Source organism: Bidens hawaiensis, unplaced genomic scaffold (genome assembly GCF_021521415.1).
Source record: "Bidens hawaiensis isolate Kalapana, Puna unplaced genomic scaffold, B.hawaiensis_p1.1 tig00013584_1, whole genome shotgun sequence".
Taxonomy (NCBI): Eukaryota; Viridiplantae; Streptophyta; class Magnoliopsida; order Asterales; family Asteraceae; genus Bidens; species Bidens hawaiensis.
In genome coordinates, this window is record NW_027492152.1 from 71616 (window position 1) to 93579 (window position 21964).

At 38.1% G+C, this 21964-nt stretch overlaps 1 protein-coding gene and 2 pseudogenes across 1 annotated transcript; all 3 read left to right on the forward strand.

Moving 5' to 3' along the window:
- Nucleotides 1-156: 156 nt before the first annotated feature.
- LOC143544493 (protein root UVB sensitive 1, chloroplastic-like) lies at nt 157-4347 on the forward strand. The gene is made up of 7 exons (XM_077036591.1): nt 157-877; nt 1921-2196; nt 2291-2347; nt 2482-2680; nt 2776-2891; nt 3728-3904; nt 3994-4347. The coding sequence occupies exons 1-7, from the start codon at nt 194-196 to the stop codon at nt 4255-4257; spliced, it is 1773 nt and encodes a 590-aa protein (XP_076892706.1). The 5' UTR covers nt 157-193; the 3' UTR covers nt 4258-4347.
- Nucleotides 4348-5536: 1189 nt separating this feature from the next.
- On the forward strand, nt 5537-6899 carry LOC143544482 (pentatricopeptide repeat-containing protein At1g31790 pseudogene; annotated as a pseudogene).
- Nucleotides 6900-9623: 2724 nt separating this feature from the next.
- On the forward strand, nt 9624-12131 carry LOC143544494 (UDP-glycosyltransferase 85C1 pseudogene; annotated as a pseudogene).
- Nucleotides 12132-21964: the final 9833 nt, after the last annotated feature.

Below are 21964 nucleotides of genomic sequence, written 5' to 3' on the forward strand. Positions count from 1 at the left end.
ACAGTTCAACATTCGATTCATTTACATGAATAGAAAAACTCGACTTGTGCACCTCTACCGGCATCCAAGCCAAAACCGACTTGGTTAAGCATCCTCTCAGGAATGCCATTTTGACCCCCCTGCAACGAACGCACACACGTCACTCTCGCAGCCACCGCCACCGCCACCGCCACCGTTAACCACCACACCACCGATGCTCCTCTTGTCACTCCGTCCTACCACCACCACCACCACACCCACCAGGCTCTCACCCTACCATCATAACCTATGGAAACCATTACCTTCCACTTCCCATTTCCAAACTTCACTAAAACCCCAACACAATTCACTCCATCTCGTAGTCAAAACTTCCGGCGTTAACACCGGCGGCGGCAACGGTGGAGGCGGCGGAAATGGTGGTTCAGATAATTGGTGGGACCGATGGTTTGGCAACAACGACGATAATAACAATAATAATAATTCAAACCCTAAACGTGTTTTATATTTTTTAATTCTCGCATTAATCATTCAATTAGCTTCACAAGCTCACGCAATATATACCGAAACCGAAACTGATACCGATACCAATGAAGAAGTGGTTGTGTGGGAAGTGAAAGGGGGTAAACGAACGAAACTTATATCGGACAACTTGGCTGATATGTTTGTGGTTCCACATGTAAATTGGCCGTGGTGGCCGTTGTCGAAAAAGACTTTGACTTCCACGGTGTCGTTTGGGAATGTGGTTCCGACTATGTGGGTGCAATGCAGGGAGCTGTTTATGCGGTTGATGCTACCGGAAGGGTATCCGGAGAGTGTTACGAGTGATTATATGGAGTATTCGCTTTGGAGAGGGGTTCAGGGTATTGCTGCACAAGTCAGCAGTGTTCTTGCCACTCAAGTAAGTGTTTTTTTTATAAATATCTATGTCAAGCTTGTTAATTTGGCCGTAATAATTAGAATGATAATTAGATAGGAGTAGTGTTTGAATAGGGAAGAGCTAAACAAAAACACTTACACTATCCAGACACCACTAATACGTTATAGTTGCCGTATGGACCGACCTTATGTCATGGAGAAAATGGTAATGCAGGTCATATGGGTCGTATTGGGGGAAAATCTTATGGCCCGCATGATGTTTTTGACTGACAAATAAATGACTGTTTGACCACTGACATTATCCAGACATCATTGGTATGTCATATGCTATGGCTTGTATGGGCCTTATGACATGGAGAATGTGGTCATACAGGCCTGTGATAGGGAGAAAATGTGCATATGGGTGGTATGGGGTGCAAATTGTATGGCTTGTCTGATGTTTTTGACTGACAAAACTGATGTGACCACTGACACTATCGAGACACCACTGCTATGTAATGGCCTTACGAGTCGTGTCACATGGAGAAAATGGCCATATGGGTCATATGAGGAGCAATCACATATGGATCATATGATGTTTTTGACTGACAAAGAAATGACAGATTTTTGCCTCTATCATACGGCCCGTATGATGTGATAGGTGATGAAGTATGATTTGACAAGCATGCTGGTATATACTATTGGGGTGGTGTTTTAATAGCAAGCCCCTTTTAATATTGAGGGATCAATTTTTATAGGATCCTAGTGGCACACTTATCATCATCCTATCAGTCATAGTTTGTTGGGTTTGAATTCTTGAAAGCATTTAAGATTAAATAGTTTAAGCGTTGAACGTCATGTAGTTTCATTTGTAGGATTATGACGTGATGCTTGTCTGATTTTGTTAGCAAGTTTTGTTAGACACTTAGTGATTCTGTATCGGGTGTATATTGGTGTATATTATTGTCAAGTTTCTAAACTCCAATGTTTGATTCCAAGCGATTTTTCTTTGTGTTACAAAATCAAGTTTTGTGTGATTGCTCATAATATAACTGGATTTTGAAGTTTTTGTGTTTTTTCATATAGTCTTTGCTATATGCGGTCGGGTTGGGAAAAGGGGCAATTCCAACTGCTGCAGCTGTAAATTGGGTACTCAAGGATGGAATCGGATATTTAAGCAAAATCTTTTTGTCAAAATTTGGTCGGCATTTTGATGTGAATCCAAAAGGATGGAGATTATTTGCTGATTTTCTGGAAAATGCTGCTTTTGGTATGGAAATCTTGACTCCTGCTTTTCCCCATCTTTTCGTCCCAATCGGTGCTGCTGCTGGTGCAGGCCAATCTGCAGCTTCACTTATCCAGGTGTCTTATTAATTCATATCAAGTTTCAGTCGAAAAGAGGTCGATTTCATAACAAAAACTTATATAATGATGCTGATAACTCATCAATTTACAGGCTGCAACCAGAAGCTGTTTTTTTGCTGGTTTTGCTGCTCAAAGGAACTTTGCTGAGGTAATTACTACTGCTTACATTTGTTTCTAGATATTATTAACGAATAAAAATGAAGAAAAGAAAATAATTTATTGTATTTCCATATGGGTATGACTGTTTTGTGTGATTCTTGATAAAAAGACTGAAATTGGCAGGTGATAGCAAAAGGTGAAGCTCAGGGAATGGTGAGCAAATCAATTGGGATAATGGTTGGGATCGTGTTAGCTAATTACATACAAGCTTCTACACCTTTGGCTCTTGCTTCATTTGGTGTAATCACTTGGATCCACATGTTCTGCAATGTTAAGTCTTATCAGTCCATTCAATTAAGGACTTTGAATCCTTATCGTGCAAGTAATTATATTTTATATATTTGTTATTTCAAGAAAATCGTACCTTTTTGTTATTCTGTTAACTGAAATTGTGTTTCATGGCGCGTAAACAAACAGGTTTGGTTTTTGGCGAATATCTGTTAAGCGGTCTTGTTCCTTCTGTCAAAGAGGTCAATGATGAAGAACCCTTTTTCCCTGCTCTACCACTTCTCAGTCTTAAACCAGCAAGCAAAGTAAGTAATTTTTATATGTAGGATAAATAGCTTCAAACATCAAAACATAAAACTGTGCTATGCTAGATTTATAGGATGTATTACTTTAAAAAGTAATGCTTGCTTCCAAGACACTGTAATTAGGGGTGTAAACAAGGCGAGCCAAGCCAATCCCGAGCTCGGCTGTTTAATTTACGAGTACTCGAGCTCGGTTTGTTTTGAGCTCTATTCTAAAGTACGATCTGATCTCGGCTCATGAGTAGTTTTTCAAGCTCGAGCTCAGCTTGTTTTTTATTTATTAATGCTCTTATGTTTATTTATATGCATTTATATATGTATAACTATAATCTTTATACATAACATGTATTATTAAGTTATTTTTATCATATATGTATATATAATAATCATTATCATGTAAATATGTATCTCTTTTTATTAAGTCTAGAGTTTTGAGCCTACTCAAGCTCGATAAGTGAAGCTCGGGATTGGGCTCCTTCATTAAACGAGCTTATTTTAGGCTCGAGCTCGTTTAAGCTTGGCTCGATTCAAGATTTTAGTAAGCCGATATGTAGTAGCTCACAAGTGGCTTGGCTCGTTTACACCCCTAATTGTAATTTGTCAGCATATGCTTTATGACTAGTGTGTCGACTTGAATTTTATTAATGCATACAAGATTAGAAGTAGCAACTTTCTTAGTTGCCTTGTTTAAAGATTTATATTATCATTGTGATTATACTGTTTTTTTATGATTAATAAAAAGCTAAAGAAAATGGACAATTGAGTGCTTACGGGTTAACTAACCCAAGCCAGCCTGTTTCCGACAACTTAGATTGTTTTGCATTTTGTTTTCTCTCCAGGTAGAGAATAAATTACTCTCACCTGAAGCTAAAGAAGCTGCTGCTAACGTCGGTCAACGTCTTGAGCTTGGGTCAAAGCTCTCAGAAATTGTCAAAACCAAAACAGATGCACATGCATTACTTGAATTGTACAAAAACGAAGGCTACATCTTAACAGAGCAAAATAGCAAATTTTGTGCAAGTAAATTCAAATTCCTACTCATTTTCTTTTCCTTTTGTTTCATTTATTAACAATAAATTTATAAAATTATAAAAACAAAACACAGGTGATATTGAAAGATACATGCTCACCACAAGACATGCTCAGATCGATGTTCCATGTGAGTTACCTGTACTGGTTGGAGAAAAACGTCGGGTTAAAGTCTGTAAGCATACGTGACGATTGCGGGCTCGGTGGAATGTTGCAAATATCTTTAGAATATGTAGAAAGAGAATTTAATCATGCTAAGCATGATGGTGAACTTGCTGGATGGGTTACTGATAGTCTTGTAGCTAGGCCTTTACCTCATAGAATTCGACCCGATTATTGATCAAATGCCTAAATTCTAAAATGCCTTGTAGAAAAGATAGTTTTTGGTTTACAGGAATAGTGAAAATAGGAAAGGTTTTGTTAGTGTTAATGTGGCAACTTTAAAATATGCACCTTTCGCTTGAGGGTGTATTTTGATTTGCGTTTTGAAACTGATTATCTTGTTATTTTTGTCTAATCCTAACAGCACCGGTTTTTATGTGTCTAAACGAACATATTTTTTTTTTGTATTATTAGTTTTTAGTTCACACATTCTTTTTAATAATTTTAGACAATGACAGGGACCAAGACTTTTTTATTTAGGGGTCGTCACAAGCCCCTTAATATGGGAAGTAGAGGGTTCTAATAGTACATTTTATAGAAAAAATCTCATAATTATATATAAAAATTCAATAAATTCTCGGTTAAAAGCAGGTGCTCTTGACTCCATATTCCTCTGATTATAGATTCTTTTTATAAAATTTAGAATTTAGTGAAAAAGTTGTACTGACCTAAAATCTTATTGTTTTAAAGGGTTACTATCTTTAAAAAAACCAAGTATTTTCTCAATGTTTTTGAGAAATGTTACCTTAACACATTTTGAAACATTAGGCTATCCACTATGGTGAGGGGCTTCGAAGCCCCTCCCCAGTGCCACGTCAACGCTACGTAACCACCGGGGGCTTCGTAGCCCCAACCAATAATGCCCTGCTGTGGTTTAATGCCCCCATTGGCGCCCATATATATATATATGTGTGTGTGTGTTTGTGTGAGAGAGAGGTTGAGAGCGGAAAGTGGGGCCTCACCAAATTTCCTTAACCGCTACAGCCATTGCAACGGCCAAATCTTCCGCGCTCCTGGTCCAACGGAGCCCCCCTATGGTGTTCCGTGCCCAACGGTGCCCGCCACATCACCCAACGGAGCCCCATAGCGACCAGCCTTAATGTTACAAACATGTTTAAAAACACGTACTTACAAAAGTATCTAAGACCATCGATTGTTAACACAACCATTAATAGGTGTCAATCTTGTTTTGTTGGTGGGTTAAGTTGTTGAACACTAACACAAGTCATTTTATTTTCCTGTTTAAAAACATCAACCTAACAACACAGAGTTAAAATCATGTTACCCAAACACGACTCATAAACCTATTTCTCTAAACTCGTCGACAAGTCAACGGGTAAGCAAGTTACAAATATGTAAATCTGGTTGTGAAAAATGATTATATGTGGAACATAGCGTGCCACCCTTTTAATTAAACATGTCAACTGAAAACGCCCTGTTTTGTTAAACGAGTCACATATGATTATTTTCATGTCGTGTTTCGAGTCATTTAATTACCTATAACACAATCTCTTGTTACCAGCCAGTGAAGTGAACAACAATGAACCTTCAAACTAATCTTGTAGAAATTAAACCCACCGTTCAGTTATTACCTCTTCACAAACCTCACCGGAAACCACCCACCGTCCAATTTCCCCACCGGAAAACCCTCCGACCACTCAAAACCACCGTTCCAAAACCCATCACCACCACCACGTCCTCCGACATCCTCCGGTTACTAGACTGCCTAGGCTTCCCAGTCCCAGACGCATTATACATATCTCTTATTAAAGAATGCACCCACTTTCTCAACGCCGATGAAGCTATATTACTACACACCCATCTCAACAACAATCGTCGTAACAAGCCTCGGTTGGAGTTACTCAATCGTGTGTTGATTATGTTTATTTCGTGTGGGTGTATTCCGAATGCACGCCAGGTGTTCGACGAAATGACTAAGAGAGATTTCAACTCGTGGGCGATTATGATTGCTGGGTATGCTGATACTGGTGACTATGAGGAGGTTGTTAACTTGTTTATTAATCCTAAGTTACAGTATATTATTTATAGTTGTAATACTTTCCCGGTTTCGTGGGTTTTCGTTTGCGTTCTCAAGGCGTGTGCCAACACGTTGAATTTCGCACTTGGGAAGCAAATTCACGGGTGGTTGATTAAATCCGGGTATTCGAATGACGTGTTTGTGAGTAGCTCGTTGATTAGTTTTTACGGGAAGGTGGGGTCGTTTAAAGATGGGGATTTGGTGTTTAATGGGATTACTTCACGGCGTAATGTTGTGGTGTGGACTGCGAGAATTAATAATAACTGTAAAGAAGAGAATTTTCGTCAAGTTATTGATGTTTTTAAGCAAATGGGGAAAGAGGGTGTTATGAAAAATAGTTTTACGTTCTCTAGTGTTCTTCGTGCGTGTGCGAAGATAAGTGATGACGGAAACTGCGGTGAACAGGTTCATGCGAATGCTATTAAGTTAGGGTTAGAGTCCAAGAGTTATGTGCAGTGTGGGTTGGTTAACATGTATGGGAAGTTTGGGTTGATTAATGATGCTAAACGGGTTTTTAATGTTAACGAGAGTAGGAGAAATGTTGCTTGTTGGAATGCTATGTTGACTAGTTATGTACAGAACGGGTGTGTTATTGAAGCCATTAAGTTTCTTTATCAGATGAAAGCAGCTGGGGTGCAACCACAAGAATTGTGGCTGAACAAGTTGAGGTCTTTGTGTGGGAGTGAGTTTTTTGAAATTTGAAATCAAATCGCCTCGGTTAATGGTTTAAGGTTAGCTATCACAACTCATGTTTACCTACCTTATCTCTGCTTGCTTATATGCAGGGTTGTATATAAACTTGTCTATATAATATAGTTGGCTTAATGCACCATGAAACTTTTATATATTTAATATGTATATAATGAAATTGTATGTAAAATTACCCGCTGCTCGCTTTTATGAACTTTTAGATCTAAATGTTTCTATAAATGGTTCCTCTTGCTCATTATTTAGTACAATGATCTACATACCAAGATAGATGTAGGGGCGGAAGAAGGGGGTCCACTGACCCACGGATTTGTCGGATTTATTTGAATATAAAATCTAAGTTTTTTTTACTAAGAGACTTAGTTGTAGTCGGTAGAGATGAGGACTTTATGATAACCACCAACCAATAACTTATGGCTTCGCTGCTAAAGAAGATGCATGCTTGAATTGAATTATTGTTATTTTTAAGCTTTTATTTGAATGTATTTAGTGTTATTAAGTGTTACTATAGATTAGTACGTATTGCTTCAAGGCGAATCCCTACCTCTAAAACAAATTCGCCCCCCACCTTTAAATTGAACGTCAGGGTTTGTGACGAATAATCAGCAACATATGTAGAATCTGTTTATGGCACTGCAGCTGGTGGTGATAAACCGTATCATACTACTGAGTGTGCATGGATTTCAAGTAACTAAAGAAATAAAATCGTGTTTACATCCTAACACGGTCACTCGTGACATCACAATTCACAGCTGCTAAATATATTACCCAAACATTGATTTCGTTGGCATAATCAATGAATGACCAATTAAAGTGTTGCTGACTTTGATTCAGTCATTAATTCTGTCAATAAAGACTAGTTTGTTTTATCAAATAATATGACTTTGGTAGTACAACAAAGCTCGTATGTAATACGTGTTTAGTGTTTGTGGGTATGCCCGTAAATGAACCGAACGAACATGAACGGTTCGTTTGTTAACTTTAATCGAACAAATGAACGAACACCAAAACTAAAATGAATGGATCTTCTTGTTCATGTTCATTTGTTATTAAGAAAATAAGTATGATCACGCTCTTTTGTGAATATACTAAGCGAATAGCTCACGGACACAAGCAAACATAAATGAACGAATGTAAATGAACAATTAAAGGTAAAGGTGAATATCCAAGTCTAAAAATACTATTAGTTTACAATTATTTCCAACAATTTAAAACTAAACAAATATATGTAGATTTTAAATCAGAGTTACGGGTTTTAGAATATGAAAATCAAATTACTTTTAAATAATATTAGTAATAAAATTTACATAGCGGCTTGTACAGTTGGGTGGGCACGAGGACGCTCCTGGTTTTTAGTTCAAAACGGCTCCTGACGTCTCTGTTTTGATGTGGACAGCGGAGCCAAAGATACTCAAACCTCAGTTGAAGTGTGGACCACTTCCATTCATATTTTGTTGATCTTGTATTGGGGCTTGCAAATCCGGTTATTTGTAATTTGTATAGTTAGTGATGGTTTCATGACTTGCAAGAACATGATCGATGCTTCTGAGAAGCTTAACATTCCGATCATGGTTTTCTGGACCATGTTGCTTGTGGATTCATGAGGTTTTAACAAGCCAAAGTTCTGGTGGAGTAACAAATAATCCCGCTTAAAGGTTAGGTGTCCAACAATTATCTCAGGCTTGTGAATCAACCAAATTTTCATTGAATTGTTCGTGAACTTTTTGGTGGAAAGTTCGTTTAGCTCATTTTTAATAAACGAACGAACATGAACAAAACCTTTTGCTCATTTTGTTAAATGTATGATCACAAACACAAATTTTGTTTCCTGAACGCTCATTTACATGCGTTTATTTATACTCGTTTGTGTTTGTTCATTTATGTTTAAATTCGTCCATATACCCCCACCAATATATTCATATTTACATTTTTTAGGAATGTTTCAATTTAATGTAGTTGAGTTAATTGCAATTATGGTCCATGTGGTGGAACCCAAAATGCAGGTTTCAACCTCGTTGTGACATTTTCGCAAACATGGGCCCTGTTGTGGTCTTTTTTTTTTGCAATTGGGACCCCGCCGTGAACCCAAAGTTGGTGTTTGTGAGGCTATGTAGTTCATCTATGCATGTTTAGTTACATTCGTTCGTGAACCGTTCATTTATACTCAAAACAAAGGAACATGGATGAATATGAACACACTCATTTTTTTAACGAACGAACATGAGCAAGAACACCCCTTCCGTTAATTGTTCGTGTTCGAACGTTTGTTCAGTTAGTGTACTTAAACGAACACGCCTCATTCATGTTCGTTTAATCAACCACGTGAATATTGTAAGAATCATCAATATTCTTCGTTCGTTATCTCCAATAATAATACATGTATAAATAATACAAGAATGAGGGTGATTACAGGAAGTAACTAAGACAATACAATCATTCATAATAAATACAAAGGTACACCAATAATATTGACAGCTAATTATTGGTTAACATGAAGGTATAAATATGGATAATACAAGAATGAGAGTGATTATAGAAAGCAACTAAGGCAATATAATCATTCATAATAAATATAAACATCGCATTAAATACAAAGATACACCAACATTATTGACAGCAAATTATTGGTTAACAATTCCATGCACTGTTAAAAGAGCTTTGATTATTTTCTATTACCTACATACCATATGCTATCAAACACGTGCTTTTAGAGTTAAGCAAGTATCAACAAGGGTCAATTTTCTTAAATATTTGTCAAACTAAAACATCAAACATTATCACATCATTCACCCTTAAACACACAAACCACTTAATTAATGGATCCAGTGCCTCATGTGGTGATCATACCTTATCCCGCACAAAGCCATATCAAGTGTATGCTCAAACTAGCCAGGCTCCTGCACCAAAAGGGCCTCTATATAACCTTCATCAACACCCACACAAACCATAAGCTGCTCGTAGAGTCCGGTGGGACTCTCTGGCTCGAAAATGCTGTTGGTTTTTGGTTCAAAACGGTTCCTGATGGGGAATCCTTCAAAACATACTCAAACCTATGAAGTATGGAATTTCCTTCGAACCCATTTCTATGATTCTTTTCTTATATTGCACTCGGGATTGAATATCCGGTTACTTGTATCATTTGTGATGGTTTCATGACTTGCATGAATACGATTAATGCTGCTGAGAAACTTAAGATTCCGATCATGCTTTGCTGGACCATGGCTGCATGTGGATTCATGGGGTTTTATCAAGCCAAAGTTCTAATGGAGAAACAAATCATCCCACTTAAAGGTCAGGACTCACTTAATTTCATTTAAGGCAAAACTAGCCAACCGCTAGCGCCGACAAACAAACAAAATTAAAAGGAGAAATTACACCACTCTTTCCAAATTAATTTTTAAACAACGACCTATTTTTATCCAAAGGGACGCCAAAGAATTTATATCCTCCATTTTTGGGACAGTGACCGCTACTATACTCTTACATGATTTTAACATTTTAGCGTTTTACTGCATATATGTTAATTCTATACATTTTAGAGATGAATACGAAACATAATGAATCAAGTTTGAATAACTTGGAAAGTGTTAATTCTCTTTTTGGTTCGGTTAAGTCAATCCGGCTTGGTTTTGCCAGTTAATTCAGTTACAGTTTAGTTAATCAGTTAACTTCACACTACTAGAAAAAGGAGTGTCACTAATGGTAAATAATCGGATTTGGCCATGCTGACACTTCTAATCATGCTTTATATGCTATTCTAAAGGTAATACCGTTGTATATTTGTTAGGCTTTCTTATTAGACTAAATTATGATATAACTAACTCAAAATCCCCTAGGTTTTGTAATTTAACATCTAACCCGCCTAATTACTTAAGATTAGTCTAACATTGTTATCCTATATGGCTATATGACTAAATGGCTCTATTTTGTCCATTGTAATAAGTGAAGCACTTGATTGGTGAAATTGTTATATTTACTAATTTTTCAAGTCCAAGAATCGGTGCTTTAAGAACACGTTAATTTGATAACTCCAAAACTTTATTAACCAAGAAAACTAAGTCAAAAAGTTGATTACAACCCTTACAAAAGCTTAGTATATAAAGATTAACCCAAAGTCATTATTTCTACTACAACTAGGATTGCTAAACTACGTGGACTTCAACTCATTTTCGGATAACTAGATTTTGATAATTAACCAACCTGTTATTATTCAAACTCAACCATCTATTCTAGTTCCTCAAGTTTCGGTATCATTACTTATGGCCTTCTAGTCAACAAATTTCTCTTTAACTAATCAAACTTGCATTTATTTTTGCAGATGAAATTTACTTGACTAATGGATATCTTGACAAGGAAATAGATTGGATTCCCAGAATGGAAGAAATTCGTTTGAGGATCTACCTAATGAGTTGATGCTAGATGCAAAACACGATTATCTTTTAAACTGCTTCCTGGAAATAGCTCAAGCCGCTGATATGGTCTCACATACGATCTTCCATACTTTCGAAGCACTAGAGGCCAGTCTCCTAAGCGAGATTAGAACTAAATTTTCTAATGTCTACACCATTGGGCCTCTTCAGTTGCTTTTGAACCAAATTTCAGAAAAAGAAACAAAAATTTGCTATAGCTTATGGAAGAAAGAACCCGAGTGTGTCCGGTGGCTAAACTCCAAGGAACCGAGTAGTGTCATGTATGTAAACTTTGGAAGTTTGGCAGTGATGTCTGTACAAGATACGGTAGAATTAGGGTGGGGACTGGTTAACAGTAGCATTTATTTTCTTCGGATTATACGTGCCGATTTACTTGATGGGAAGGTTGAGGTTTTGCCTCAAGAACTCAAGGAGGCAATGAAGGAGAAAGGGTTTGTACAAAGCTGGTGTTCACAGGAAGAGGTGTTGAATCACCAGGCGGTTGGTGGGTTCTTGACTCACGGTGGTTGGGGTTCGATCATTGAGAGCTTGTCGGCGGGGGTGCCAATGATATGTTGGCCATTTAAAAGCGACCAATTGACGAATCGTAGACAGATGTGCAAGGAATGGGAGGTTGGCATGAAGATCGGGAAGAACACGAAAAGGGATGAAGTCGAGAAGCTTGTGAGGACGTTGATGGAGGGATTAGAGGGCGGAAGAATGAGGAAAAAAGCTTTGGAGTGGAAGAAAATGGCGGAAATAGCGACCGGTTCTCATGGATCATCTTATTTGGATATTGAGAAACTTGCAAATGATATCATCAAGTTGGCGAAAAACTAGATTTGTTTAGGTGCATGTTTGATGAACTCTTGAACATTGGTTATTTGTTTGTTATGATTATTTTGGTTGCAATTTGATTATTTGTATCATGCTTCTTATTATTGAAACTTTAATAATTCGACCGGCCGAAATCACATACGGGTAGATTGGACCGGGTAATACACAGGGGCGGACCTACCCCTATGCTACGGGGGTGGGCCGACCCTGTGAAAAAAAATATTTAGTGCTGTTATAATGTTGAAATCCTGACCGAGTCCTGTAAAATTTTGACACCGACCCATGTGGATTTCAAAATCTGATGGGTGAAGGAAAAAAATTAGAAGAAAGAAGTAGAAATTCTCCCACAGGTGTGCTGCGTTTTCACCATTCTTTGATGATGGAGAAGAAAGAGACATCGATGCCCTTTTTCTTTTTAAGTTGGGCTTTTTGAATAGATTCAGTGGGTTGTAGCCCGGTTTAAAAAACCTACATTTTGTCAACTTAAAAGAAACTCTAAGAAAAGAAAACATATATGAATATATATAGTTTATTTATTTATGTATATATTGATTTGTTCAATTACAATAAAACATATAAATTCATATGGGTTTTCACTTTTACATTTTATTCAATTTCACTTATCAAATTTTCTATTTATTTTTTTAACTTAATTCGTTAAAATAACCTTAAACCAAATATTGATCGGAATAAATGTATAGCATAGAGTTATCAACTTAAAAATCGGTCAAGTAATTATATATCAATCAGAAAAATATATATTTTATATGTATTTATGTGAGTAGGAATCTACCTATACTAATAAACGAAAATAATTCTGACACCTGGCATTCTGAGATTAATTCTCACTATCAACTTCCCGCCAAAATCACTTCTCTTTTATTGATGGAAAAGAAAAAAAAAATTGGTTCTAAATATAGTATTGATTATAAATTCTACATACTTATATATATACGACCTGGCCCGACTCGAATGGTTGAACCGAGTGAGAAAAAATACCGATTTAATCTGACCTGAACAGCCAAACCGGAACGATTTTTATATATATATAACTGAGTATTGGTCCAAAAAAATTCCGACCCCTATGAGAATATTTTCTGCGTCCGCCACTGGTAATATAGGATCCGATGTGGCTTCCGTTCATCCAATATTAATGAGTTTCACAAGATTTTGATGAACCAAACATGATTAATCCAACTGTTATTCAGGTCGGTTATCGAATTTCTAACACAGAATCCTATTAGCCTAATTCTAATGCGAAGCACGAACAAAAAACGAAACAAATAACACACCCCTTGTTTTAATTAGTAAATAGATTAAACTCCAATTATGCAACTACATTTAAAGCATGAATGGCTTCCAAGAATTGAATTTTGGCTGTGGCTAATATGTACAAATGATGCAGCACGAAATAACCAATAGAATTGGAGTTATGCAGGTGCATGTTTGCATGGTGCACAAAACGAGTTTTAATACTCAATTATATTTATTTAATCCTGCAGTGATTTTCTTTAATCTATTTTTTAACAGCAAAAATACATCTTTGTTCACTAGACTTAAACCTTCAACGGTTTTGTTCACGGTTGAAGATAAGTCTTTGTTTTGGACCTGACTCATTTATTATTTATTAATTATATAAATGTTTTATAATACATTTTAAAAACATTTTTGTATATTAATAATTATAAATTTTATATATAGTAAAAATATATAAAGTATTTCTTATCATAATTTTATATGTAATTATTAGCAAATAAATATATATCTAATATAAGAAAGAAATGTAATATAAAATAAAATACTTGTTTACTAGACTCCCGAGCACTTGAGCTTGATATCTAAAAGCTCGAATTTGAGCTCGTATATTAGATGAGTCTTAATAAAAGCTCGAACTCAAGCTCGTTTAAGCTTGACATGTTTCAGGTTTTAACTATTCGGTCTTGAGTAATTAACGAGCGTCTTAGATTCGATTACTTACCCACTCACAACTGATTTTCATGCACTTTTATCTAATGCATGTATCATAATAAAGCAGTTATCAATAAAATACACATGGCAGATATATGTCTGTCAAATTTCTTATGACATGCAAACATAAATTTGGCATACACATGACAAATATTTGTCTCGCTAAAAGATTAATATATTAATATGTTTCATTCAAACCATCAAAGTATTCACCCAAACAAAACACACAGATCAATGGATCCGGGTACCGCGAACTGATCACGAGAAGAAGCCTCATGTTATGTTCATTCAATTTCCCGTACAAAGCCATATCAAGTGCATGCTCAAACTTGCCAGGCTCCTGCATCAAAAGGGCCTCTATATAACCTTCATCAACACCCAAACCAACCATGAGCGACTAGTGAAGTCCAGTGGGGCTCTCTGGCTCGAGCACACTCCAGGTTTTTGGTTCAAAACGGTTCCTGATGGTCTCCCTTCCGTTACACACGACATAGTTGATGAAGTCTGGACTTGCGTCCGAACCAAGTTCTATGATTCTTTTCTTGATATTGTACTTGGGGCTGAAAATCCGGTTACTTGTATAATTTGTGATGGTTTCATGACTTGCACGAACGCAATTTATGCTGCGGAGAAGCTTAAGATTCCGATCATGCTTTTCTGGACAGTGGCTGCATGTGGATTCATGGGGTTTTATCAAGCCAAAGTTCTAATAGAGAAACAAATTATCCCACTTAAAGGTCAGGACTCACTTAATTTCAATTTAGATTTAAGGAAATTTGGTCTGATTTCCATATACCTTAGACCAGGCCCGGCTCCGAGAAAGAAAGAAAAATTGGGGGCGAGCGAATTTTTTTTTGGACCTTAATTATTAATTAAAAAGGAGTATTTTGTTGGTTTAAACAATTAAATTTTTATATAGGTTTACTTGGTTATAATTTGGGTTGTCTAAAATTTTTTTATATAAAAATAGGATTAAACATGTCTAAAATGAGACTTGAACCCATAACATTTTGGTTGAGAGTAATCTCATTTGCCACTAGACCAAGCTAGTGGTAATGTAATTAATTTTAAACATTAAATATACATATTGTTTTTAATAAAAATAAATATAATTTTTAAAAAAAAAAATCGGGCCTAACGGGGTGGCAAGGTAACGGAGTGTCGGGCATGTGGCCGTCGACCACCTTGCCACCCATATGGGCCGCCCCTGCCTTAGACCAAAGGTAAGGTTGCTCCCTATGACCAGGAGGTCGATTGGGTTTGAGTCGTGGAAACAATCTAGCTATTGTAAAAATGCAGGGTAAGAATGCTTTCATCAGACCCAAGCCGACAAGAATTTTCCTTAACCATGCGCTTACTCCATATAATTTGTTGTGTAATTGGTTAGGTTTCTTTATGGGAAATTTCCCAAAATAATCATTTTTGACAATGGTTTTTCACAAATAGCCCCAAACTAGCCAAAAAAATTTTGTCGGATCCGACTAAAACTATTTCTGATCCGACTGAATTTTTTGACCTTTAAAATCGCGTTATGTGTCAAAGTTTTAATGAATCCGACCGAATTTAAAATTCTGTCGGATCCGACTGAATTTTAGTAGGTCCGACTGAATTCTTCATCTTCTACCTATCAAACCCAAAATCTCCATAACCAACCTCCATCTCTATCTTTCTTATATCTTCACAAAATCAAGCAAATAAAGAATGCAAATCGCGTAGTTTTTCGAGGGTAGAAGTTCTAATGTTTGTCCCAAATGTGGAAAGGCTCATGGTTGAGAATGCAGAATGGGGTCGAATGCCTGTTATAAGTGCGGGAAGGTAGGGCATTATGCCAATGAGTGCGGTACGAAGCCAGCATGTTACAAATGTGGCAAGACAGGCCATATGGCAAGAGAGTGCACTGAAGGTGAGGCTGGAGGTAGTGGGAAGAAAGATTCTGATCAAGCAAGGCCGAGGACTAGAGCCTATATGCTGACCCAGGAACAAGCTAGACAGATTCCTAATGTTGTGATCGGTACGTTCTTAGTAAACGGCATTTCTGCTTCCGTATTATTTGATTCTGGTGCGAATAGAAGTTTTGTAGCTATGACATTTAGTAAACTAGCTAAAATGAAAGGTTGCCGAGTGTCTGAAACTTTTATAGTAGAAACCGCCAGTGTCACTTCGGTTAAAATAACAAAAATGGTTAAGAATTGTAAGATAGAGTTAGAGGGACATGAGTTCCCTGTTACTTTGTATGCTATGACCTTAGGAGGGTTCGATGTAGTCTTGGGAATGGATTGGTTGTCTGAGTTTGAAGCTCAGATAGTAGGTAAGAGTAGAATAATAAAGCTAAGGTCTTTAGATGGTAGTGCGATGACGGTTTGCGGTGATAAAGAAAGTTCAAGGTTTAACGTCATTTCGATGATAAAAGCCGAAGGGTTATTACGACGAGGATGTGGTGCCTACCTGGCGTATGTTGTCAACACTACGGCCGAGACGAAAGAAATGAAAGATGTTCCCATCGTGTGTGACTACCCTGAAGTATTCCCTGAGGATCTTTCGGGGTTACCACCAGAGCGAGAGATAGAATTTCAGATAGATTTAGTACCAGGAGCCCAACCCGTCGCGAAAGCACCTTACCGTCTAGCTCCGTCCGAAATGAAAGAATTGATGTCCCAACTGCAAGAACTCCTCGACAAAGGTTTCATAAGACCAAGTGTTTCCCCGTGGGGCGCACCAGTGTTGTTCGTGAAGAAGAAGGATGGAAGTATGAGAATGTGCATAGACTATCGTGAGTTGAATAAGCTTACGGTAAAGAATAGATATCCTTTGCCAAGGATTGATGATCTGTTTGACCAACTGCAAGGTTCAAGTTGGTTCTCACGAATAGATCTCAGATCAGGCTATCATCAGCTGAAGGTGAAAGAGGCAGACATCCCTAAGACAGCGTTCCGAACGCGGTATGGACACTACGAGTTCCTCGTAATGTCATTCGGTCTAACAAATGCTCATGCAGCATTTATGGACATGATGAATAGGGTGTGTCGGCCGATGTTGGATAAGTCGGTTATCGTCTTCATTGATGATATATTGATTTATTCAAAGAGCGAGTCTGACCATGCTAAGCATCTGAGAGAGGTATTGGAGACTCTGAAGAAAGAGAAGTTGTATGCTAAGTTTTCGAAGTGCGCATTCTGGTTAAGAGAAGTGCAATTTTTAGGTCACGTGATTAATCCGGAAGGGATTACCGTGGACCCAGCTAAGATTGAAGCGATAACGAATTGGAAGACTCCGCAGAATCCGACTGATATACGAAGCTTCCTAGGGTTAGCTGGCTACTATAGGAGATTCATCGAAGGTTTCTCCAAGATAGCCGCACCATTGACCGGTATGACCCGAAAGTCGGTAGTATTCAGTTGGGGTAGGTTTCAGGAAGAAGCTTTTGAGGAGTCGAAGAAAAGACTCACACAAGCCCCAATCCTTACTCTACCCGATGGTGATGAGGATTTGGTTGTTTGTGCAGATGCCTCGCATCAAGGGTTAGGTTGCGTGTTGATGCAACGAGGAAAGGTGATAGCTTACGCGTCTAGACAGTTGAAAGTCCATGAGAGTACTTATCCGACGCATGATTTAGAGTTAGCAGCTGTAGTGCATGCTCTTAAGATATGGAGGCATTATTTGTACGGTACTAAGTGTACCATCTACACAGATCATAAGAGTTTAAAGTACTTCTTCGAGCAAAAAGAATTGAACATGAGACAGAGAAGATGGTTGGAGTTGATAAAGGATTACGACTGCGATATTAAGTACTACCCTGGCAAAGCTAACGTGGTCGCCGATGCACTAAGCCGTAAGAATGAGGAAGTCCTTGCAACTGTGAAGTCATACAAATTGATTATGAATTCAAACCTTTTCGAAGAAATCATCAAGGTGCAGTCAGAGGTGCCAGCAGACGAGAAGTTGGTAAAGAAAGAAAGAGTTTACGGCCAACAAGACGAGCTAATGGAAAACACTCATGGTGTTAAGACTAGGTTTGACCGCATGTGGATTGCACGCCATGGAGATCTCAGAGGTCGAATCTTAGATGAAGCTCATAAGTCAAGATATTCTATTCATCCAGGAGCTACGAAGATGTACCAAGATTTGAAAAGAGACTACTGGTGGCCAGGAATGAAGAATGATGTGGTAGATTACGTCAATAGGTGCTTAACTTGTTTACAAGTTAAGGCAGAGCATTAGAAGCCTTATGGGAAAATGCAGCCTTTAGAGATACCAAAATGGAAATGGGAACGCATCACCATGGATTTCATAACTAAGCTGCCTCGTACATCTAAGCACCATGATACCATCTGGGTGATTGTGGACCGCTTGACCAGGAGTGCTCACTTTCTGCCTATACGAGAGGCTATCTCGTCAGAAACGTTAGCAAGCTTGTTCATTAAAGAAGTTGTAACCAAGCATGGAGTACCGTTATCGATCGTGTCTGATAGAGATACACGGTTTACTTCGAGGTTCTGGAAGAAATTCCATGAAGCTATGGGGACGAGGTTAAACATTAGTACGGCATATCATCCCCAAACAGATGGACAGTCTGAAAGGACGATCCAAACCCTTGAGGATATGCTACGTGCTTGTGTTCTAGACTTTGGTGGAAGTTGGGATGATCATTTGCATCTGGCAGAGTTCTCTTATAACAACAGTTACCATTCAAGTATTGGTATGCCACCATTCGAGATGTTGTATGGGAGACGTTGTAGAACTCCTGTATGTTGGGGAGAGATTGGTCAGAAGGAGATGGGAAGCCTAGAAGTTGTGCAAGAAACCTCTTCATAGTTCGATCAGATCAATGCAAGAATGAAAGCTGCTCAAGACAGACAGAAGTCGTATGCTGATAAGCGGCGACGACCGATTGAGTTTAACGTTGGAGACAATGTGATGCTCAAGGTCTCGCCTTGGAAAGGAATCATTCGTTTCAGGAAGAGGGGAAAGTTGAGTCCAAGGTACATTGGACCGTTCAAGATTTTAGATCGAGTAGGTGAAGTGGCTTACAAGTTAGATTTGCCAGAAGAGTTGGAAGGAATTCATTAAACCTTCCATGTTTCTCATCTGAGAAAATGTCTAGCTAATGACACGTCTCACGTGCCATTGATGGACATCGAGGTTGATGAGCAGTTGAACTACATTGAGCATCCGATAAAGATAGTTGACCGCAAGTAGAAGCAACTTCGTCGCAAAGTTATACCTCTAGTGAAAGTGATATGGAAGCATCGCAAGGGATCGGACGCTACATGGGAAGCTGAGGATGAGATGCGCAAGTTTTATCCGAATCTGTTTATGTAATAGTAGGTTTCGGGAACGAAACCTCTTTAAGGAGGGAAGACTTGTAACATCCTACTTTCGGTTATATTAATAAAATAAAGTTCGTTTATTTTATAACGGGTCGTTATCGGTTTAGTTGAATAGAATACGAGATGGACTTGTGTTGGATAAATGGATATGGGTTATGGAGGAATGAAGGAAAGACCATGGGCTTAAGCCCATGATCAAAAATATATATACCCTTAATCCTCCATTTAATTCACTTACACATATCCCTTACACCATCCAAAACACACACTTAAGATTCTCTCTCTAGTTCTCTCTCTAAACCGATATCAAGAAGGAAACCGAGAACCGACCCGAGGTAATGATAGTATTTTATTGTTTGAGCTTAAATCCGTTAGATATAATCATGAAACGACGAGCCGACACCGTTAAATCGTTTAAGTCACGAGATCCAGGTGGATTCGGGTATAAACCGAACCTATGATGAGCTTAGGAGTCACCCTAGCTCATATCTGGATTGAACGGGACGAAAAACGGTGAAAAACGAGCTAAAACCCGTTTTTCCGGCGAAATCGCGTTTTTCTGGCGGCTTTCCGGCAATGACGGCGCCGGAAAAGGTTGGTACGAGGTTAGCGATGTCAGGGAATGTTCTGACATTCCCTGACCTAACCCTAATTCGCTAAGGGTAACTAGCGAAGTAGGTGTGATTCGCCAGCCGATTCGCTAAGGAAAGATTAGCGAACTAGCATGTCCTTCGTTAGGGAAATAAGGGCGAACTAGGCCATTTGCTAAGAGAGGGACGAATGAACCCCCTTCGTTATAGGGTTCATTCGTTGACCAGATCAGTTCGTTAAGGTCCAATTCGCTATAAGGACCAGTTCGTTAAGATGCCTGATTCGTTACAAAGGCAGATTCGCTATAATGGCTAATTCGTTATGAATTCCCATTCGTTAAGAACTGAGTGACGAATTAAAACTTTGAAAGAATGACAGAACAGTCCCTGGACTTAGAAAAGAATGATTTAATTACAAATAAACCCTTGAACTTTTAAGTAGCATATTATTCAATGATTCAAAATGCTAATGGAAAATGTGATAAATGAATATAAAATTTTTCCAAGCTGACCTGGCAGCTTAACCCCAGCCAGGGGCTCTGCCCCTTGGACCCCGCTAGGGGCTGCCACCCCTAGAACCCCGCTGCTAGGGGCGCTGCCCTCGGACCCCGTTCGTTGAGGGTAATGATTAAACTAGAAAGGCGATATGTGTAGTGATAGTTTACTGAAACGTATAATTATTATACAGTTAGTCGTGCACAGCTCAAGAAGGGAATAACCGTAAACGGTAAACGCAACCGCATTGAGGTGAGTTTCTAGCCCCACTTCCTTGTTATGTTTTCGGGGCTGTGTGCATACTCGATGTGATATTTAATACACTTATCTTAAGTGGTAAGTGTATGCCTTGTATGATTTATGTATGATGATTGTTTGACGGTGCGTGAACAATCTTCGGATATTGCATGTACCGTCAGGTGGTAGTTAAGATATGATTGATAAGTATGATGAAAGATAGGATATATATATATGAATATAAGATGTATGCATAATGTATGTATGTTATGATGATGGTACGTGAACGCTCTTCGGAGATTGCACGTATTGTCAAGGAAAGTATGTATGAACAGGTACGGTACAGTTACACGAAACAAAGGGACCAGACCCTAATAATATCTGTGATGTTAGGGACCAGACCCTAATAATATATGTGTTGTTAGGGACCAGACCCTAATAATATCTGTGATGTTAGGGACCAGACCCTTATAATATCTGTGATGTTCGGGACCAGACCCTTATAATATCTGTGATGTTAGAGACCAGACCCTTATAATATCTGTGAGGTTATAGGGCGAATGGCTCTTTAAAACGTATGATTATGTATGTAAAGAAAGTATGAAGGTAAGAATGAAAGTATATGCACTTATGTGTGTACGAAAGAAAGTTAAGAGGTTAAGTATGAAATGTAAGAAGGTATTGTATGATTATGTGATTAACTAGAACTCACTCAGCGTAGCTGACTTTTAGTATGCACGCAGGTGAGTAGAATGAGGCAGGTAGCTTGAGGAGGACACATGGCAGAGTTGGACGAAGCTGGCATCTGAAGATTTTGCTATGATGTTTTATTTTAAAAGACTATGTTTTGTTTTTAAATGACTATGAATGCTCGATAAGACAAGAATTATGGTTATGGAATGTAACGGTTTGAATGTTTTTAATGTTCCGCAAATGTTTTAATTAACTCTGATATTTAGAACTGCGTTTATGAGTAAATCCAACATGAAAGTAGGGCTACCGGTAACGGGGCCTTACACGCGCGAAATGGGGATGAAAGGGGGGTGTTCAATGATACCAATTTCAATCATTTTGCCCACGTATGACATCATTCTCCTTATTCTTTTAACCACACTCCGTAACCTTCTAACGTAAAACAAATATTTTGTTAACCAACAAGTTAAATTAGCAAATGAGTTAAACACCAACTATTACTACAAATGGAAAATAACCAAATTAGACATTTGACCAAATCAAATTATTAAAATGTACGTCGACATTTTTTTATGATTTTGAG